Source organism: Dasypus novemcinctus, chromosome 13, assembly GCF_030445035.2.
Source record: "Dasypus novemcinctus isolate mDasNov1 chromosome 13, mDasNov1.1.hap2, whole genome shotgun sequence".
NCBI classification, from domain to species: domain Eukaryota; kingdom Metazoa; phylum Chordata; class Mammalia; order Cingulata; family Dasypodidae; genus Dasypus; species Dasypus novemcinctus.
The window spans coordinates 95,818,426-95,838,212 of NC_080685.1; the positions used below are offsets into that span (position 1 = coordinate 95,818,426).

Here is a 19,787-nt window from a genome sequence, read left to right on the forward strand (position 1 = left end):
CTCCTTTCACAGGTAATGAATGTTAATAGTTTGTTTTGTATACTTCTAGATATTTTTGCATGTATATATAAACATACTGTATGTTTTTGTGTGTGTATAAATATATATGTCTGCATACATATATATTTTAATGGGGTTACAAGTATATCTACTAGTTTGTAGCCTTCTCTTTTCTTTTAACATAGTGTTTTGATTTTCTTCTCCCTATCAGTACTTGTAAGTTCACCTCCTTATTTTTAATGACGCCATACTATGTCATTACATAGGTATGTCATAATTTATTTAATGAAAGCCCACTGGTGGACATTTAGGCTATTTCGTTTTTGCTTTTCTCTTTTCTATTATGAATAATGCTGTAGTGAATTATCTTAAGCATATCTTTGCTCACCTGTTAATTATTTTCTTAGACTGAATTCTTAGAATGAAATTAATAAAATCCTAGAAATGGATCAAAGACTGTGCAGATTTAAAAGTTTAATCTATACTGTCAAAAAGCTCTCTAGAAGAGATTATACCCATTATAATGCCACCAATAGTATATAAGTCTTCCCATTTCTCTGTACCCTGCTAACTGGAAATTGTCAGTTTAAAGATTTTTGTCCAAGATGATAACCAAAACTGTCTCTTGTTAATTCAAATTTTGATGGTTTGAGTTAGATTTATATGTATTAGCTAGCATTTATAACTTGTGCATTACCTGATTTTTGTTTTTTTAAACCTAATTGCTTTCCTTGACTAACTTCTATGTTTTCCTAATGTTTTAAATTTAGCATTAAGGTATGAGAGAGACAGACACTGAGTGCTGGTATGAAATGCATTTTTTTTTGTGTGTGTTCCAGACAATCTATTTTCATTTGAAAAAATTTTATATGATGATGAGCACTACAATTTCCTTTATCTATAATATGGTTGAAAAGTTCCTGTGACTAACATTATTTATATTCTTAGAATATACAAAATTGATCTTTTTTCTATTAAAACATGCAATCTAAAGCCTGGGCTTCTTAAATTAAAAAATTGTATTTTTCTTTAGCTGCAAGGTCAGTTTGTGTGTGTGTGTATTTGTATTATGTGTAACTTTTGCAACTTCATCTTACTTTATTGCATTGTAAATGTCATGTGCTCTTCCTGTCATTCCAAATAGATAATTCATACATGGACAAAGATGAACATGGTTCATCTTCTGAAAGTGAAGATGAAGCACTGGGTAAATATCATGAGGCCTTATCCAGAACACACAATTCCAGACTACCATTGGCAGATTCTAGACAAAAGAACTATACTTGGGAAACAAGGCAAAAGTACAGTCCTCTATCTGCAGAGTATGATGGATACAGTAGTGAAGCATCAATAGATGAAGGTAAGACAAGTTATTTTATTTTTGAATCAGAAATTTTAGTATTAGAAAATAGATTGTTTGCACCTAAAATTGTTGGCATCTGTGCTTGCCCAATAGATAGATAGCTCATAGTTCTGGGAATATAACTTATTCGAATTAAAAACTAGGGGCTCAACTTAAAGTCCAAAACAAACCAACCCCCCACCAAACTGAACACTCAGTAATTTAAATACAGGGAAATTCAAGCCCTTATTCCGTAATGAACATATACTCTAGCAAGCATGAGGTTGGAGACATGAATCTACTCTTCTTTCAGAGGGAATCAGTTCCTCTATCAGTTTTCTCACAGTGTTGAATATGATTCCAGTGTACCAATATAAGCTTTTCCATTAAACATGTCCCCTAAATATAGCCACATAACTTAATGTGGCACCCAACAGAAGAAACAGTGGTCTGTTTAATATACCAGGAAAGACTGACAGAGATGGATTTATTGAGAGCCAGTACCATATTACACTGGCCCCTAAAGGCAATTTAAGGAATTTTCAAGGATTATTTTTTGTCTCTAATTGATTTTTGCATTATATGCTGAAATTGACTTTAGAACTCAGACTATGTGGAATCTGCAAGTCTAATGTTACATGTTTTTACATCTTTCTTTAAGAGAAATAAGTACATGTTTTGACAGTAATTAAAGCATGTTTATTTCCACACTTAAGTAACTTGTTTACTTGTTTGATATATAATGTATGGCATAATAACTATAATAATTATTTCAGGTAGAAGCGACTTCGTCTACTCCAGAGTACGAAGTGGTAAAATGTAGGGAATGTTTCAAGAGCAGAGAGGAATCTACTTGTTTGCAACATAGGTTTTCATGTGTGTGGGGGAATGGAAGATAAAATTGGAGAGATAAGGTCTAAAGCCTGGACTGCCTCCCTAAGAAGTTTTAATTTAATTTGTAGCCAGTGAGAATTCACTGAAAATTTTTCAGTAAGGAACCAAGAAAGACTAATTTAGCAGCAGTTAAACTATAGTAAAAGGCACCAGTTAAGAAGGTTTTGTTGTAGTCTAAGTGAGAAATAAAAATCTGAATTACAGTGGTAGCTACAAGAGGAGAGGAGAGACATGATGGAGGTAGAATTTGCTGAATTTAGGAACTAAATGTATTTGGAACATTACAAAGACGGAAAGATGTGTCAAAGATGACACTGATTTATAGCATGTATGATCAGAAGAATGAAGGAGGCATTCATGTAAATAGGTAATCTAGAGAGGGATATTTTATTTTGTTGCTAGCTGTGGGGAGAACAGGAGATACAATGAGTGGTTTTAGATATGTGGTGTGGTCAGATATTTAAGCAGTTATAATGGCTGCAGAACTTGTAATCAGGAACGGGGTTAGGGAGAGAGGCTTTCAGATCATATGCTTGGAGCAGGAGTTCTTAAGAAGGGGTCCGTGAGCTTGATTTGAAATTCAAGAAAACATTTTTGTGGGGTCATGTTGGTGCGGGTGTGATATATTTATTAAATAATATGCAGTATAGTGTGGACTTAGTAAGAGGTCCGTGGAACAAAAAAGGTTAAGAATCCCTGGCTTAGAGGATAGAAATCATGAGGATAGATTATATCGATGAAGAAGAATGTATGGAGAGAAAAGATCAGATGATCATTTTCTTTTATTGGTTGGAAGATTAAGCATGTCACTGAAAGAAACAGAAGAAAGAGTAAAAGAGGTGAAGAGAAAAATAGAATGGAAGAAGTTTTAAGAAGGAAAGGAGGTGGGTAGTGTGTACCATATACTGCAGAGAGATTGGGGAGGATGAGAATTCAAACAAGCCCCTTTGAATTTGTCTAACAAGTTGACTTTCAATTCAGTTAATTGACTTTCAATTCAATTAACATTTTGGTAGAGTCATAAGGATAAAAGTTAGATCAAACATTAAGGAGAGAGTGCGTGGTTAAAAAAAAAAAAGGTGTGTATTTTCTGCTTACATTTTCTTACTGCTTCCACTCTATTGACTTACAGAGTCAAGAGAGAGAGGTAGTTGAAGGGATTTGTAACCCAAGTATTCTCCGTCTCCCCCCCTCCCCCACTAGTAGTAACCCTCCTCTAGCCTATATGTGGGAATGAGGGGGATTTGCCTCCATACACATTTGATCTCCACCAGGTGATTGTGCCTCGGCACAGCCGACTCTTCTCTGTAGAAACACTGCTCACTTTGTGACTGATCTCTTAAGGGGACCACTGGGTACAATTCTTGTCATAGGGCTTGTTTCATTTTCCTGAGGTTAAGTAAAGGGATGAAGAGAGTAGGTTATACTTCAGTCTTTACTCTCTGACCCTTATTCTGCATGTTTTCACCACATGAGTTTATAAAGGTCAGGCTTGATTAATGTGGGTTGAGATAATTAAAGGTAATTTTAAAGTAGAAGGAAGAATATTTTAAAAGTCCATTTCTACATGATTTGTGATTAACCTCATTAGTGCTGATAAGGAACCTTTAGTCCATTTCTCATCATCAATCTGAAGCTTTATAGCAGCCAATGTTGGAAATAAATCTGTAGGAGTAAAGAGGGTTAGGGAATGTCTGGATAGTGATTAGTAGAGATCAGTACAGAGAACTTTGTGAACAAGTACTAAGAGTTGCCATTTATTGAGCTTTGGCCGTGTGCTTGATACTGTTAGCTTCTGTACACATTAGTACATTTTTTAAAATAAACTTTTATTGTGGTATAGTTTATATACTTGTACATTATTATATTTGATCCTCACGGTAACTCGTTATAGAAGTAAAAAGAGATTTTAGATCAAATAAGTACCTTTTATCCTAAGATCACAGAGAAAGTTATAAAAACTATACTTTGTCAAGTACACTGTAAAATTAACATTGTTTAACTCCCACTACTTTAGCACCCTCCTCATCTCTATTACATACATGATTATCCCCTACACTAGGCCCATTAGAAGAGTTTATGTATTATGAATCTGGAATTGTGATTCAGATATTCTAGAAAAAATAAGAAAATGTGATGGTATATTTGTTAATCATTTTTCTTCTCTAGGTGGCCATATGAATCTTCCTTTTCTTTTTTTTTTTTTGGAACTACCAAAAAAGGATGATACCTACAAGAAATTTTTCCAGGAAAAATAAACAATGATATAACATGTCAAATTCCTTTTGTTCACGATTTTAAGTTATTTTTACTATGTAGCTCTTGATATTAAGGGTGTTTTCTAATTCTCTTGTTTAAAAAAGATTTCAGACTCAATTAGTAGGTTGTGGCTATCTCGTTTAAATTGGTAGAATAGACCAACCTTTGAAATTCCATTCATGCTAATTAATACTTTCTATTTTTGTATTATATAGAAGAGGCTTTAATAAGCCTCTTTGTTAATACAATTTTATTGTTAATACAATTTTAAAAAGAGAAATAGTAAATTTAGTGTAAAATTATTAGAATGTCTTTTTTCATTCTCAGTTCATAGAGATTACCACACTATAGTTACATATTGTGGCATAGCTATATTATCTCAATCACATGATTTTTTTTTTTTTTGGTGAGTTAAAATGCTATTAAAGAAATATATCAGCATCACTTCTGTCTTAGGCTATATAACCCATATAGACACACATAGGTTACTCACTTTATTATATGTCTACATCAGGAACTCAGTGCTATTAATTTTGATGTTATTTTAAAATTAGGAATAAGCATATTTCCTTACTCCTTTTATTTAAATGTTACTTTTAAAATAATTCATTGCTTAAGAATAAAAATTTATTTTGTATTTGCTTTAAGTGCATTTTAACTGCTTTATAAAGACTGTTTTGTTTCTTCAGTTTCTTTGTGAGAAGGGTAAGTACAAAAACTTCTCTGTTTTCCAGGTGCCTTTTACACTAAACTGTTTAGTGATTGAGAATAAAGTTAAATATATTCCATGGTTTAGATATTTAGAGTTTTGGTAACCTATTTCTTTGATTTCAGGTTTTTTCCTCTCTGAAGAATTCTTTATTGTATATATATTTATAATATGACCAATTTGAAGGATACTTGATTTCGAAGACTTTTTATTGCATCTTTGATGTTTCAAAGATCTTTTTTATGTGATAAGAACATTTGTTCCCGATAGTGTAGAATTCTTTTATAGTGCTATTTTGCAGGCTGCCTCTATTCTATAAGATGAGATATATTTATGAAATTTAGATAAAGGTACCACCACTAGGTAGGCAAATTAAAAATAGCTACCACCTTTGAACAATCACTACACCATAAGAATTAGGTTCACTGGAACAGGTAGCACCTATTTAAGAAGAAAAAGTCATCTATCCCTTCCTTCAGGTCCAAGACTTGGCAAATCCAACACAGGCTGAATTTTAGTAACCCCTCAGCACTTTTTTGTACTGCACAAACTATACAACCATAGGAAATGGCCCTGAGCACTTGTGTTTCAGTCTTAAAATGAGTTGGTAGAATTGCTGTGTTTTTCTGTGAGGACTCTATATAGATCTCTCGCTGTTTTGCTTTGTTTTTTTGTCTGAGATACTTGTCCGGCAGCACGTAGCTAGAATGATAGGCGTGAGATGATAGACATTAAAAATATCCTTAATTTATTGATAACAAAACTGACACCCCCCCCCCCCAAAACAAAAAACAAAACAAAAAAAAACAACTGACAACCAGAGAGGTTTTGTGACTTTACTGAGATCACACAACTTAGTGGAAAAAAATGAAACTGAAGGTGTTGTAACCAGAGAACAGGTCAGTGCTTTTAAAAAAAACTATTTCGTAACCACGTGAGTAAATAAGATACACTAAATATTGCACATGGGCTCTGTCCATTGCTTGGGGTTCAGGCATGTCTGGTAAGTGGAAGAATGGTGCTAACAGAAATCAGTCAGTTAATGGGACCTGACACTTTTTTTTTTTTCTTTTTTTTTTTTATTGACTTTGTAATAATATTACATCAAAAATATATATGTGAGGTCCCATTCAACCCCACCCCCCCACCCCCCTCTCCCCCCCCAACAACACTCGTTCCCATCATCATGACACATCCATTGGATTTGGTAAGTACATCTTTGGGCACCTCTGCACCTCATAGTCAATGGTCCACATCATGGCCCATACTCTCCTCCATTCCATCCAGTGGGCCCTGTGAGGATTTACAATGTCCGGTGATTGCCTCTGAAGCACCATCCAGGGCAGCTCCATGTCCCAAAGACACCTCCACCTCTCATCTCTTCCTGCCTTTCCCCATACCCATCGTCCACCATGTCCACTTTTCTCAATCCAATACCACCTCTTCTATGTGGACATTGGATTGGTTGTGTCCATTGCACCTCTATGTCAAGAGGAGGCTCAAATTCCACATGGATGCTGAATGCAATCCTCCCATTTTCAGTTGTAATCACTCTAGGGGGACCTGACACTTTATCGCAGGTTTCTCTTAATAAAGCCTAAAGGTGATCAATCTTGGAGACATTTGGAGAGCATTACAGAAGTGTTCATGTGCAAATGGACTGATAACAATCTTCCTACCTCTGTGCTTATCAATGACCAGTTAGATGTAATAAGGTGACAAGGTGGTTTCAGCTGACTAGAGTATCTGTGTTCAATATAAGTTCAAACTTACCAAAAAGGTAGATGTCAGAGGAAACCATTGCTAATGAGAGACACAGGTCTATTTGGTGCTCCAGACTGAGATATTCTCCTAAGGAGGTACAGTGGAAAACTGGAGGCTGCCTCCAATGATGGTGCCTAGTGTTTATGTCAACTCAGGAGCTCTGGACAAACCCTCCCTGCTTTAGGGTGGAGTGGAAACCTGAAACAGCACAAAGGGCAGGTCCTAAAATGAAAGCCAGAGCGCTGTTTATTAATGTGACTATAGTGACATTCATTATTTTACTGTCTGTCAGGCACTGACAAAGTCTTTACATGGAATATTTAAGTTGTATCCTCACAAAAGTTCTGTGACGTACTTACTGGCATTATCCCAGTTTTGAGGAGACAGAAACTTGGATACATTAGCTTGCTTAAATTTACACAGCTGTAAGCTGGGCTGCAAATGCAGATTTGGCTGAGTCCAGAGCCCAGCTACTTGACCATTGTAGTATACTATTTGAGGTACTTTACCACCTGGTACAAGAATAAGGAAACTCTTGGTTTTCCTCAAGAATGTTGTCTCATTGTTCTAAGAGAATCTCTTGAAGCTTTTGGCCACCTGGGAAAAGAAAGAATCATACAACTGGAAAATATCTTATATTTGGTCTCAAACCCAGACTGAAGTACTTATTATGCCTACTATATTTAGCAAAACTTGGGCAGCATTTCTGCAAACTACACAGAGCAATAAGACCCAGTTCGTATGTAGACTTCTTATCCTTGGGACATAATACTAGAAAGTTTGGGAAAACACTGGTAATATGATACTTTATCTGTTAGGCTTATTCAAACAAAACTGGAGAGGTTTGTTGTTATGCTACAAACCTCTCTGGGCGTTTTTGAATAGTTACCAACATAACAAAATGACACCAACACAGTTGAATTTCATGGACTTATGCACTGCTATGGTAGCCTTAGGAAAAATTGTAAAGTGGGCAAAGTTTATGTCACTGTCCAGCTCTCCCTACCATTACCTTTCTAGTAGTACTGTCTGTTACCCTTAGGTTGTTCTAAGCACTTCATGAGATTTATCCCACTTTGGTTATCCCTCATTCCCAAGTCATGTTTTTCTCCCTCACATAAAAGAAACTCCATGTTTAATTTCATTAAAACATAAAAATCATAACTGTTCATTTATGATATTAACTTCTCACATCTTTCATTTTTTTGTAAGTGACTCTGTACTTCTCAGTTAAAAAAAATCTATCACGACAAGTGTAAATAGTTACAAATGAATACTGGAACTGAAGAATGAATCAATGCTGTTGGTTTCCTTTTAAAATCATTATTGTGAAGACTATAACTAGAAACTGATTGATATCTCTATACTGTTTCCCTAGTTTACTCTGTCATGTTTCCAATTCTAAATATTGTGTGTAGTACACACTTACCGTGCATTTGCACTAAGTTTATTTATGATTTCTCTAAGCTTACTCAGCCACTTCTGAAATTATAGTAGCTAAAAAACCAGTTTGCCTTGAAACTTTGAAATCTGAAAATACGTATTTTCACTACACTGCGAAGAGTTATTACAGTTCTATAAATAGTACTGCATAATTTATTGAGTGATTGTGTGGCAAACACTATTCCAAGTGCTTTATATAAATTAAATCTGTAAATCCTCACAGTAATTCTAAGAGACAGGTTCCGTTAGTATCCATATTTTGCAGATGAGGAAAGTGAAACAGTGAGGCTATAACATGTCCAGGGTTATATATAGCGAGTATGCTGGAGAGCCAGGATTCAGATGAAGACTCTCTGGCCTCAGAGATAAAGCACAGAACACCTCTACTGTAATATTTTATATAATGTAATGTGAGAAAATCTGCCTTTTCTGTAATTTTATACCAAATTCCTTCATTACTGTTTTATTCTAACCTATATATTAATATCTTCAGTTAATTAATAAAAAATAGATTAATAAAATAATTAATATTATATTTATTAATCTATTAATGGATTAATAACATAAATTAATAAAAAATAGAAATTACAGGTAATCAAAAGGGAGAATAATTTGTCCTATACCCACCATGAGAAAACCATTGCTTGCATTTTGTTTTATGCTTTTCTAGATATTTGTCTTTGCATGTTTTTTTAATCAAAATGGGGTTCTACTTTGCACAGTGTGTTGTAGCATACTTTGGTTCCACTCAACAGTAATGGTTTTCCATGCAAATCAGATGTACAAATTGTACAACATAATATTAAATGACTGTACCATTATTTTATAGCAATTTCTAGTTACTTGCATTTAATCTATTTCTGATTTTTCCTTATGGATAAAGTTGTTAATACTCTCTTAAGTCTTCTTTTCTACCATGTTGTTTAGCTTTCTCTATTCCTTCACGACTGTACTTGAACTTCATTGCTCAGAGATGCTCTCTTCATTCTGTGCTTGTACTTTTAGTAGGAGATCTGGATATTTTTGTGCTTGTTTGTGTTTTATATTGTGCTGTAAATAATTAATGGTGCCATACATCTCTAAGAAGATTACACTGATCCAGAGATGATATAAAAAATATTTTAAAACTGACATGGTAATATAAATTAATATGTGAATAAAGTAAATAAAAATGGAACTATATGTTCATTTTATCCTCTAGATAAATTAAAATATATCTATATACCTAATTACCACATGTTGTAAGTTGTAGGGAGGATCAATGATCAAGTTATTCTAGTAATTTGAAAATCATTTATTTTTAGAAATTGTGGATGTGATCTTTTTTTTGATGCTGCTGCTACTAACTAAATGATATGCTTTTCTGTAGCCTAATTTTGCATTGGGAATTTCCCCATTAAACTTGTAGTTATTAATTAACTTTCAGTCTCAATAACTAGAAACTTTCTCTTAATCGGAATGAAATTTCTCATGGTATAGAATCCTTTATCAGCTTCTGCTCAACTAAACAATTATATTAAAATATTTTCTTCTCTGTATATTATTGTCTAACATTTTTATATATTCCCTGATTTTTTTACCAACTAAGTAACAAAAATAATTTATTGCAGTACCTTATTTAATAATGTTGAACCTAATCCTTCAGAATAGACAAGCAAGAAGAGAGAGGGAAAGAAAGAGAGAGAGGGTGAAAGCTTGTACTCTGTTGTTGTCATGGGTTTTAATCCTGGCTCTGCCGTCCTCCTCTGTGTTCATGCTTTCTTGCCTGGTAAATGGGCATGATGATAATAAATATAAGGAGTTATTAATTGTTTATAACAGTGCCAGCCAGGAAACAGAGGATAAGGGTTAGCTCTCAGTTTATTAATAAAATTACTACTGTTACTCTGGTATTTGCTGGAATATTCAGTAAGTTTTTGAAACTCAACAGAACATGAAAAAGGGGTTCCCTACCCAGGACATTTCTGTAGCCCCAAATAGCTTGGCCTCCATGATCTCCCTCCACTTATGGGTGCCTGCAGTGACCCCCATTACCAGCCATCCCTCTGCTCTTCTTAACTCTTTCAGAGCCAGGGCTGCAATTCTCAGGAGTTACACGAGGGACATGCAGGCAGGAGTCGGTGGCCACAATTTGGGTGGACCAGATGGACACTGAGTGTGTCTTGTGGGGCGCCAGTGCCAAGGCTTGCTTCTCCTCTGGTGTCTGTGGGAACATACGGGGCAGGTCCTACTGTGGGTGCTAAGGCAGCCGCTACCTAGAACTCCTGGCGGAGCCAGATACGAGGCCTCGGTCGACTGCCTAGAGGCCCTGTGGTGTCGTGGAGGTGGGAGTTAACGGTAGCCACTTGCTTGTGCACCAGCCAGTCTCAAAAAAGGAGTTGAACAGGGTCCAAATGAGGAAACCAAAGCTCTGCTAGGGCTATATGGCTGAACATCAACCCTGAACGGATCACTGATTATGGACTGATTAATAATGAGGTAGATGAAGCCTTGTAATTTACAGAGGAAAAATATTCTCAGGAAACGTGTGTTAGGGGAAGGAGTGAGTATATGCACATGGATGTTTAATATTTATACTACTGTTCAGAGATGTCCGATCTACATTAAGTGACAAAAGCAAGGAGCAGAACAGTGCAGGTCCTAGGCTACCTTTTACCTAAGAAAGGGTGTGTGTGTTTGTATTTGCTTATGTATAGATTTTTGAAATGGAAGGAAAAACAAAAACATGTAACAATACTTACAAGGGAGGGAGGGAACAGGGTAGAGGGGACAGGGATGGAAGCTAAACTTCTCTGACAGAACCTTGTTTTATGTAATTCTAAAACAGAATTAAGTAAAATACAGAGTCCCTAAAAACTGAAAGCATGATGAAACAAATGAGCTAAACTGTGTACAGAGTTAGTTTAACAATTAGAGGGATGTTTAATTTTTTTAAAAAGTGGAAATTGGGTTAATAGGAGAACACTGTTAGTATAAGCCAAGTAACACACAGTTGTCTCAGGCTACAGTCGTAGCAGTGGAGATAGAAATAGGGAGATTTCAGACCTGTTTTGGAAATAGAATCAACAAGTTGTGGATTCAGTGTGAGGGCTGACTGAAAGAGAAATCTAGGATAGATAGGTTCCTGGGTCTTGATTGAGCAGTACGGATGGGATGAGAAAGCCTAGGGAAGGAATAATGATTTTCTGGACCCATTGATAGCTTGGAGATAGCCAATTAGAAATACTAAATTCACAGGTCAGAGTATGGATCTGTTACTCAGATGAAGGCTCTGGCCTTGAAATAGGAATTTGAGAATCATACATATGTAGATATTATTTAAAACCAGAAACTCTGTTGTAGTGATGCTTATTTATTATCTACTACACTGCCATCAAATCTGCCTCACAGATTATTCCAGGTTTAAAAATTTTTTTTTATCAGAGTTGTTGAGCATAATTTTGACAAGGTAAATTTCAGTAATATGGATATGGAATGTATGTTTAAATCTTCTAAGATGTTATGCTCTTTTTGTAGTGGCTTTTCAATTTAAAGCAGTTCCCCATTCTGCTAGTTAGATAACTCTATCTAATTTACAGGGGTGGGACTGGAATTGTTAGGTCTGCTTTTCATGACCTTACCCCTCTGGCTGTAAGCTGTTTGATCCGCTGTTCCAAAGAGAAGGTGCACATTCTTCTGCTTTTGGACCCCTAGAGGAGCTTGATTCCTGCCTTTTTGGAGGCATAGTTGTTCAGTCATTTCTTGGAGTATGTGATAAATACTTGGGTTTTTCCTTTGCATTTATTTTCTTTTTCTTAAAGTTGCTCTAGTTGGTTTCTGTTGCTAACTAACACAAAATGTTCTGTACAGACACTTGTGTTTTACTCTCTGAAGGTCTAATTCAGATAATGCTTTTGAGACCCTTTAGAAATTTCACCTCAGTCTTCCCCCCCCCCAATTAAGCCATTGTTGGTATCTATCCTTTCGTGTGAAACTTCCCTTGCTTGAGACAATCTATTAATGAGTTAAGACCACAGGAATTTTTTTGTTTGCATTTCAAAACTCATCAGGTTGCTTCTTCCGGCAAATGTGGCAGATTTATTCTTTTTCAGTCTAACAGCTTTGATATTAAAGGTATCTTGCTGCTCAGACTTTTTTCTTCTAATAATGAAAGTTTTTCCTTCCTTGGAATTTCCAGGAAGTGATTCTCTTTAATAACAGTATTTAGATTTAGAAACTACACACATTCATTTGAAAGTTTCTGATAATTGAAAAATGTGGAAGTTAATATCATCAGTGTAAATTAGTCAACAGAATATTTTCCTAATGTATTGTAAAACCTTGTCAAACCAAAGTCTGTTTATGCCAAACAGTGCTTAATTCAACATAAGTGCTTTTCCCAAATTAATTAGATTTCTGTAAAAAAATATATGAGATGCCTTGAATGTAGGTAAACTGAAGTTCATTTCTTTCAGACTCTTACATTTCAAATGAATGTGTTTTAAAATTTATAAGTTTGGTATGCTTTAAGAGAGGACATATTCTGTTTTTTGTTGTTATTGTTTTTGTTTTTTTTTCCATCTAGACAAAATGAACTTTGAAAAAGAAAAATGCTACCAGCATTTTTGAGGGAATACTTTTCTGTGTGAAGAAGGCTTTGGGAAAAAAGCCTCCTTTAGCGATTTCATGTGTGAAGTAAGAGTAAACCTACATTAATAAACAAGAACAATTTTTACCAAATGAAAATTTTCATTTTTCTGTACTTTGGTTTCAAATAACCTTTGGAGATAGTGTTAGGTTTGTGTGTATTTATCAGTAATAAGTATACTGTAAATGGAATCAAATAAAACATCAGCTATAAGTGAATAAAACCATAGTATGTGAAAGCAAATTAGATTTTATAAGACTTTAGGGATCCTTTTGATTAATTTCAAACATTTAGCAAGTTTTATTGTGTGTTCTAAATGTCTTTGGGAAACATTATTTTAATATCTTGGCTTATTTGATAACATAAATTACATGATACAGAGAAGACTACTTGAATCATCATAATAATTGCTAGTGTTTATTGAATACATTTTTTAGTATTTTTAAAAAGAGCTTTATTGAGGTATATTTTATATATCATAAAACTTACTCATTTCAAGGGTATAATACAATGATTTTTAGTAACTTTACCAACTGGTACATCTATTACCATAAATCAGTAGAGCATTTTCAGTCCCTCAGTAAGATCCCCCATGCCCATTTACAGTTAATCCCTCTTCCTACCCTGACTGTCAGGCAACCCATAATCTGCTTTCCATCTCTCTTGATCTCCCTGTTCTAGATATTTCATATAAATGTAATCATACAATATTATTTTATTTTCTGGCTACTTTCTCTTATCATAATATTATTGAAGTTCATCCTTTGACAAAGTATGTGTCAGTAGTTTCTTCTTTTTGTTACTGAATAGTATTTTATTAAATAGATACACCACATAATGTCTATTCTTGAAACAGTTGCTGAACATTTAGGGCATTTCCAGTTTTCAACTACTCTGAATAATGTTTCTATGAACATTCAAGTGCATATATTTGAGCAGTTGACAGTGGTATTCTAATCTCTTTGTGTACATTAACACATTTAATTTATAAATCTCTGAGAATTAAGTAGTAATGTCTTCCCCATTTTACAGATGAGGAAACTGTAAAATTATGTTAGCATCATATAACTTGTAAGTAGTAGAACCAGGATTCAAATCACGCTGTCTGACTCCAGATCCCCTGGTTGTTTTGTTTTGGTTTGGTTTGGTTTTTGACGTACTGGGGCCAGAGATCGAACCCTAGACCTTGTATGTGGGAAGGAAGCTGGTGCTCAACCACTGAGCCACATCAGCTCCCCTGAGTTGTCTTTTGTTTATTTGCTTGTTGTTTGTTTTTTTGTTTTTAGGAGGCATCAGGGAGCGTACTGGGGACTGAACCCAGTACTTTCCATGTGGGAAGCTGGCGCTTGAGCCACATCTACTCCCCAGATCCTCTGCTTTTAATCACTCTGTAATTAACTAATCAATTAATATAGTATTTATTTTATATTGCTGTAGCTTTATGCTATTGTTTAATATAGATAATTAATGATTCCAATTAATTTAGATCCACCATAATGTAATCCTTTTAATACATATTTTTTATTAGAGAAGTTGTGAGCTTCCGAAACAATCATATATCATGTGCAGAATTCCCATACATTACCTCTACAGCAACACCTTGCATTGTTGTGAAACATTTGTTACAGATTATTAAAGAACATTCTCAGACTTTTACCACTAACTGTGATCCATAGTTCACATTTGGTATATTTTTTCCATACACCCACTATTATTAACACCTTGTATTAGTATTGCACATCTGTTGTAGTTCACGAAGGAACACTCATATTTATATTGTTAACCTCAGTCCTTCTCCCACCACATGGTTCACAGAGTTGTACAGTACCATGCCTTGTACATTCTATCCAAAGTCCATGCTCAGTGGCTCTCACTTTCATCAGAGTTGTACAGTCATCACCTCGGTAAGTTTTTGAACATTTTTCTTAGCCCAAGAGAAAAAAATCCCTTATCCCGAATTATTGACACTTAGTGTTGATACAGTACCTTCTTTGACACTGATGCAAGAATATTACAATATTGCTGATAACTGTACTCCATAACTTAAATTAACTGTATTTTTCCCATGTACCACCATGTTCTTAACACCTTGTAATAGTGACATAAGTTTCTTCTACTTCATAGTAGACATTCTTGTATTTGTACTCTTACCCACACTCCTCATCCTCCGAGTTCACTGTTATTCAGTCCCTAGATTATTCTCTAGCTTTCTTTGAGTTAACATTCCCATACTATCCCTTTCAGCCACAATCCCACTTATAAACCAGTGTGTTAGTTATGCTCACTATAATGTGTGCCATTAATTCTACTTCCACACTAACAGTAAAGCTAATTAAAAATTCTACATACATTAAGTAGCAGTACCCCTTCTCAGCCCTTATCCTATCTCCTATAGTCTAGGTTTTAACTCCATGTGTTTATTCTTTGTATTTAGTTCATATTAGTGAGACCATACAATACTTGTCCTTTTCTATCTACTTATTTCACTCGGTATAATGTCCTGAAGGTTCATCCTGTTGTCATATGTGGGCCAATTTCATTTCTTCTTACGGCAGCATAGTATTGCATTGTATGTATATGCCACATTTTGTTTATCCATTCATCACTTGATGGGCACTTGGGTTGTTTCCATCTTTAGACAATTGTGAATAATGCTGCTATGAACATTGGTGTGAAAATGTCTGTTCACGTCACTGTTTTCAATTCCTCTGGATATATTCCTATTTAAAGGGATTGCCAGATCATACAGCAGTTGTAGATTTAGCATCCTGAGGAGCCACCAAATTGCGTTCCACAGAGGCTCTACCATTCTACATTCCCACTAACAGTGAAGGAGTGTACCTCTACCTGTAGCACTTGTTGTTTTCTGTTGTGTTTTTTTTTAATAGTGGTCATTCTATGAGGCGTGAAACAATACCTCATTGCAGCTTTTATTTGCATTTCCGTAATAACTAGTGATATGGAACATTATTTCATGTGCTTTTCTGCCATTCGTATTTCTACTCTGGAGAAGTGTCTGTTTATGTCTTTTGACCATTCTTTAATTCGGTTGTTTGTTCTTTTATTGTTGAGTTGTATGAGCTCTTTATATAGCATGGAAATTAAAGATATGTGGTTTCCAAATAATTTTCTCCCTTTTCACCTTCTTGACAGAGTCCTTTAAAGCATAAAAGTTTTTAAGTTTGAGGAGGGAGGTCCCATTTATTCATTTTTTTTCTTTTGTTGCTTGTACTTTCAGTTAATGTTTAAGAAATCCACCTACTACCAGGTCTTGAAGATGTTTCCCTACTTTTATATTTAGGTCTTTGATCAATTTTGAATTAATTTTTAAATAAAGTGTGAGATAAGAGTCCTCTTTCTTTCTTTTGAATATGGTTATCCTGTTCTCCCAACACTGTTTGTTGAATAGTGGGTTTGACAGCTTTGTCAAAAATCACTTGACCATAGATGTGAGGGTCTGTTTCTGAACCATCAATTTGGTTCCATTGGTCTATATTTCTATCTTTGTGCCAGTACTATACTGTTTTTATCACTGTAGCTAGATAATATAATTTAAAGTCTGGAAGTGAGAGTCCTCCAACTTCATTCTTCCTTTTTAAGATGTTTCTGGCTATTTGGGGCCCCTTTACCCTTCCAGATAATTTTGATAATTGGGCTTTCCATTTCTTTTAAAAAGGCTTTTGGAATTTTTATCCAGATTGTATTGAATTTGTATATCAATTTGGATGGAATTGACATCTTAACAATATTTAGCTTTCCCATCCATGAACATGGTATGTTCTTCCATTTATTTAGATCTTCTTGTAACAATGCGTTGTCGTTTTCTGAAGACAGGTCCTTTACATGCTTGGTTAAGTTTATTCCTAAATATTTGATTCTTTTAGTTGCTGTTATAAATAGATTTTTTTTCTCTGACTTCCTCCTGTTTGCTTATTTTAGTGTATAAAAACACTACAGATTTTTGCATATTGATCTTGTATACTGCCACTTTGCTGAACTCATATATTAGCTCTAGGATGTTTTTTGGTAGGTTTTTCAGGATTTTCTAGGTATAGGATCACATCATCTGTGAATAGCAAAAGATTTACTTCTTCTTTTCCAATTTGAATGCATTTTATTTCTTTTTCTTGTCTGATTGCTCTAGTTAGAACCTATTCCACTATAATGAATAACAGTGGTGCATGGGCATCCTTGTCTTGTTCCTAATTTCAATGAGAAAGATTGCAGCCACTTACCATTGAGTACAGTGATATCTGTGGGTTTTTCATATATGCCCTTCATCATGTTAGGAAAGTTTGCTTCAATACCTATATTTTGGAGTATTTTTATCAAGAAAGGATGCTGTATTTTGTCATATGCCTTTCCTGTGTCAATTGAAATGATAATTTGTGATTTTTCTTCATTAATGTGGTGTATTACACTGATTTTCTGGTATTGAACTACCTTGGCATGTCTGGTGTAAAAACCCATTTGATCTTTGTGATTCTGAGGCTAATATGTCAATTTGGCCAGGTAATGGTGCTCAGCTGTTTGGTCATGCAAGCACTGTGCTACTTGTAATACAAGGACATTTCATAGACTTTAATCATCAGTGAGTTAGTTGGATAGATGGCTGATTACATCTACAATCAACCAAGGAGATTGCTGTCAGCAGTGAATGACGTCTTATCCAATCAGCTGAAGGCCTTAAAAGGGGAATTGATTTCAGCATTCAGAGAGAGAATTCCCAGCTCTACATCATACAGCCAGCGCCTCCTAGGAACTCATCAAGGACCTTCATCAGAACCCCTGGTTTGCAGCCTGCCTTTCAGAATTTGGACTTGTGCATCCTCATGGTCATGTGAAAGAATTTTATAAAATCTCATACTATTTACAGTATCTCCTTTCAGTTCTCTTTCCCTAGAGAACTTGACTAATACAATCATGATGAATAATTCTTTCAGTGTGTTGTTGAATTCAATTAATGGGCATTTTGCTGAGGATTTTGCATCTGCATTCATTAGGGAAATGAGACTGTAATTTTCTTTTTTCATAATATCGTTATTTGGCTTTGGTATTAGGGTGATAATGGTTTCATAGAATGACTTTGGTAGCATTCTTTCCTGTTTATTTATTTGGAAGAGTTTGTGTAAGATTGGTACTAGATCTTTGAATGCTTGATAAAATTTCACCAGTGAAGCCATCTGGTCCTGGGCTTTTCATTTTGGGGAGTAGTTTGATGAATGTTTCAATCTCTTTACTTGTGATTGATTTATTGAGGTCTTCTATTTAGTCTAGGGTCAGTGTAGGTTGTACATATGTTCTTAGGAATTTTTCCGTTTCATCTACATTGTCTAGTTTGTTGATATGCAGTTGTTCATAGTATCCTCTTATGGTCTCTTTTATTTCCCTGGCGTTAATAGTAATGTCCCGATTTTTATTTCTAGTTTTATATATTTGCATCTTCTCTCATTTTTTTTTAATCAGTCTCGCTAAGGGTTTGTCAATTTTGTTGATCTTCTCAAGGAACCAGCTTTTGGTTTTATTTATTCTATTGTGTGTTTGTTGTTGTTGGTTGTTGTTGTTGTCCTCAATTTCATTCATTTCTGCTCTGATCTTCGTTATTTCATTCCTTCTGTTTGCTATGGGAATAGTTTGCTGTTCTTTTTCTAGTTCCTCCAGCTCTGCATTTAGGTCATTGGTTTAGCTCTTTCTTCTTTTTTAAATGTAAGCACTGATGGCTATAAATTTCCCTTGTGCCTTCACCACATCCCATAGGTTTTGATGTTGTGTTCTCATTTTTTTTGTCTCATTTTTATTCATCTCAACATATTTATTGATTTCTCTTGCAATTTCTTCTTTGACCAACTGATTATTTAAGGGTGTATTGTTTAATCTCTAATCTCCATGTATTTGTGAATCTTCCCTTTTTGTGCCTTTTCTTGATTTCCAGCTTTATTCCATTATGATCAGAGAAAGTGCTTTATATAATCTCGGTCTTTTTAAATTTATTGAGACCTGTTTTGTGAATCAACATATGATCTATCCTGGAGAAGGAACCATGAACCCTTGAGAAGAAAATATATCCTGCTGTTTTGGGGTTTAATGTTCTATTAATATATGTGTCTATTAGTTTTGGTTCATTTATCATGTTATTCAAGCTCTCTGTTTCTTTATTGATACTCTGCCCACATATTCTATCCAATTCTGTGAGTGGTATATTGAAGTCTCCAACTGTTATTGTAGAGACATCTGTTTCTCCCTTAAGTTTTGCCCATCTTTTCCACATGTTATTACGGGCATTCAGGTTAGGTGCATATACATATATGATTGTTATTTTTTCCTGGTGAATTGCTCCTTTTATTAATATATAATGTCCTTCCTTGTCTCTAATAACAGCTTTGCTTATAAACTCTGTTTCATCAGATATAAGTACTACAACTTTTTTCTTGTTGTTACTGCATGTGTGGCATATCTTTTTCCAGCCTTTTACTTTCAGTCTATTTGTATCCTTGGGTCTAAGGTGAGTCTCTAGTAAACAACATGTAGATGGTTCATATTTTCTTATCCACTCTGCCAGTCTGTGTCTTTTGATTGGGGAGTTTAATCTATTAACATTCAATAATATTACCATAAAGGCAGTTCTAACATTACCCATGTTGACCTTAGTATTTTATTTGTCATATCTTATTTTCACCACTTTTTTTTATACTTTTACTACCTTTTACTGATATAATCTTCACTTCTAGACTTTTTCCAAACCCTCTTTC

The 19,787-nt window shown here is 34.7% G+C and overlaps 1 protein-coding gene across 3 annotated transcripts in view; it reads left to right on the forward strand.

The window, feature by feature from the left end:
• Positions 1-19,787, forward strand: part of SYT14 (synaptotagmin 14) — a 274,064-nt gene that overhangs the window by 81,226 nt on the left and 173,051 nt on the right. For all 3 annotated transcript variants that reach the window (XM_004476234.5, XM_023584002.3, XM_071207709.1), the window contains one exon: positions 1,145-1,360. In XM_004476234.5, the coding sequence (XP_004476291.1) occupies positions 1,145-1,360 (216 nt within the window). The remainder of the gene's footprint in view (positions 1-1,144; positions 1,361-19,787) is intronic.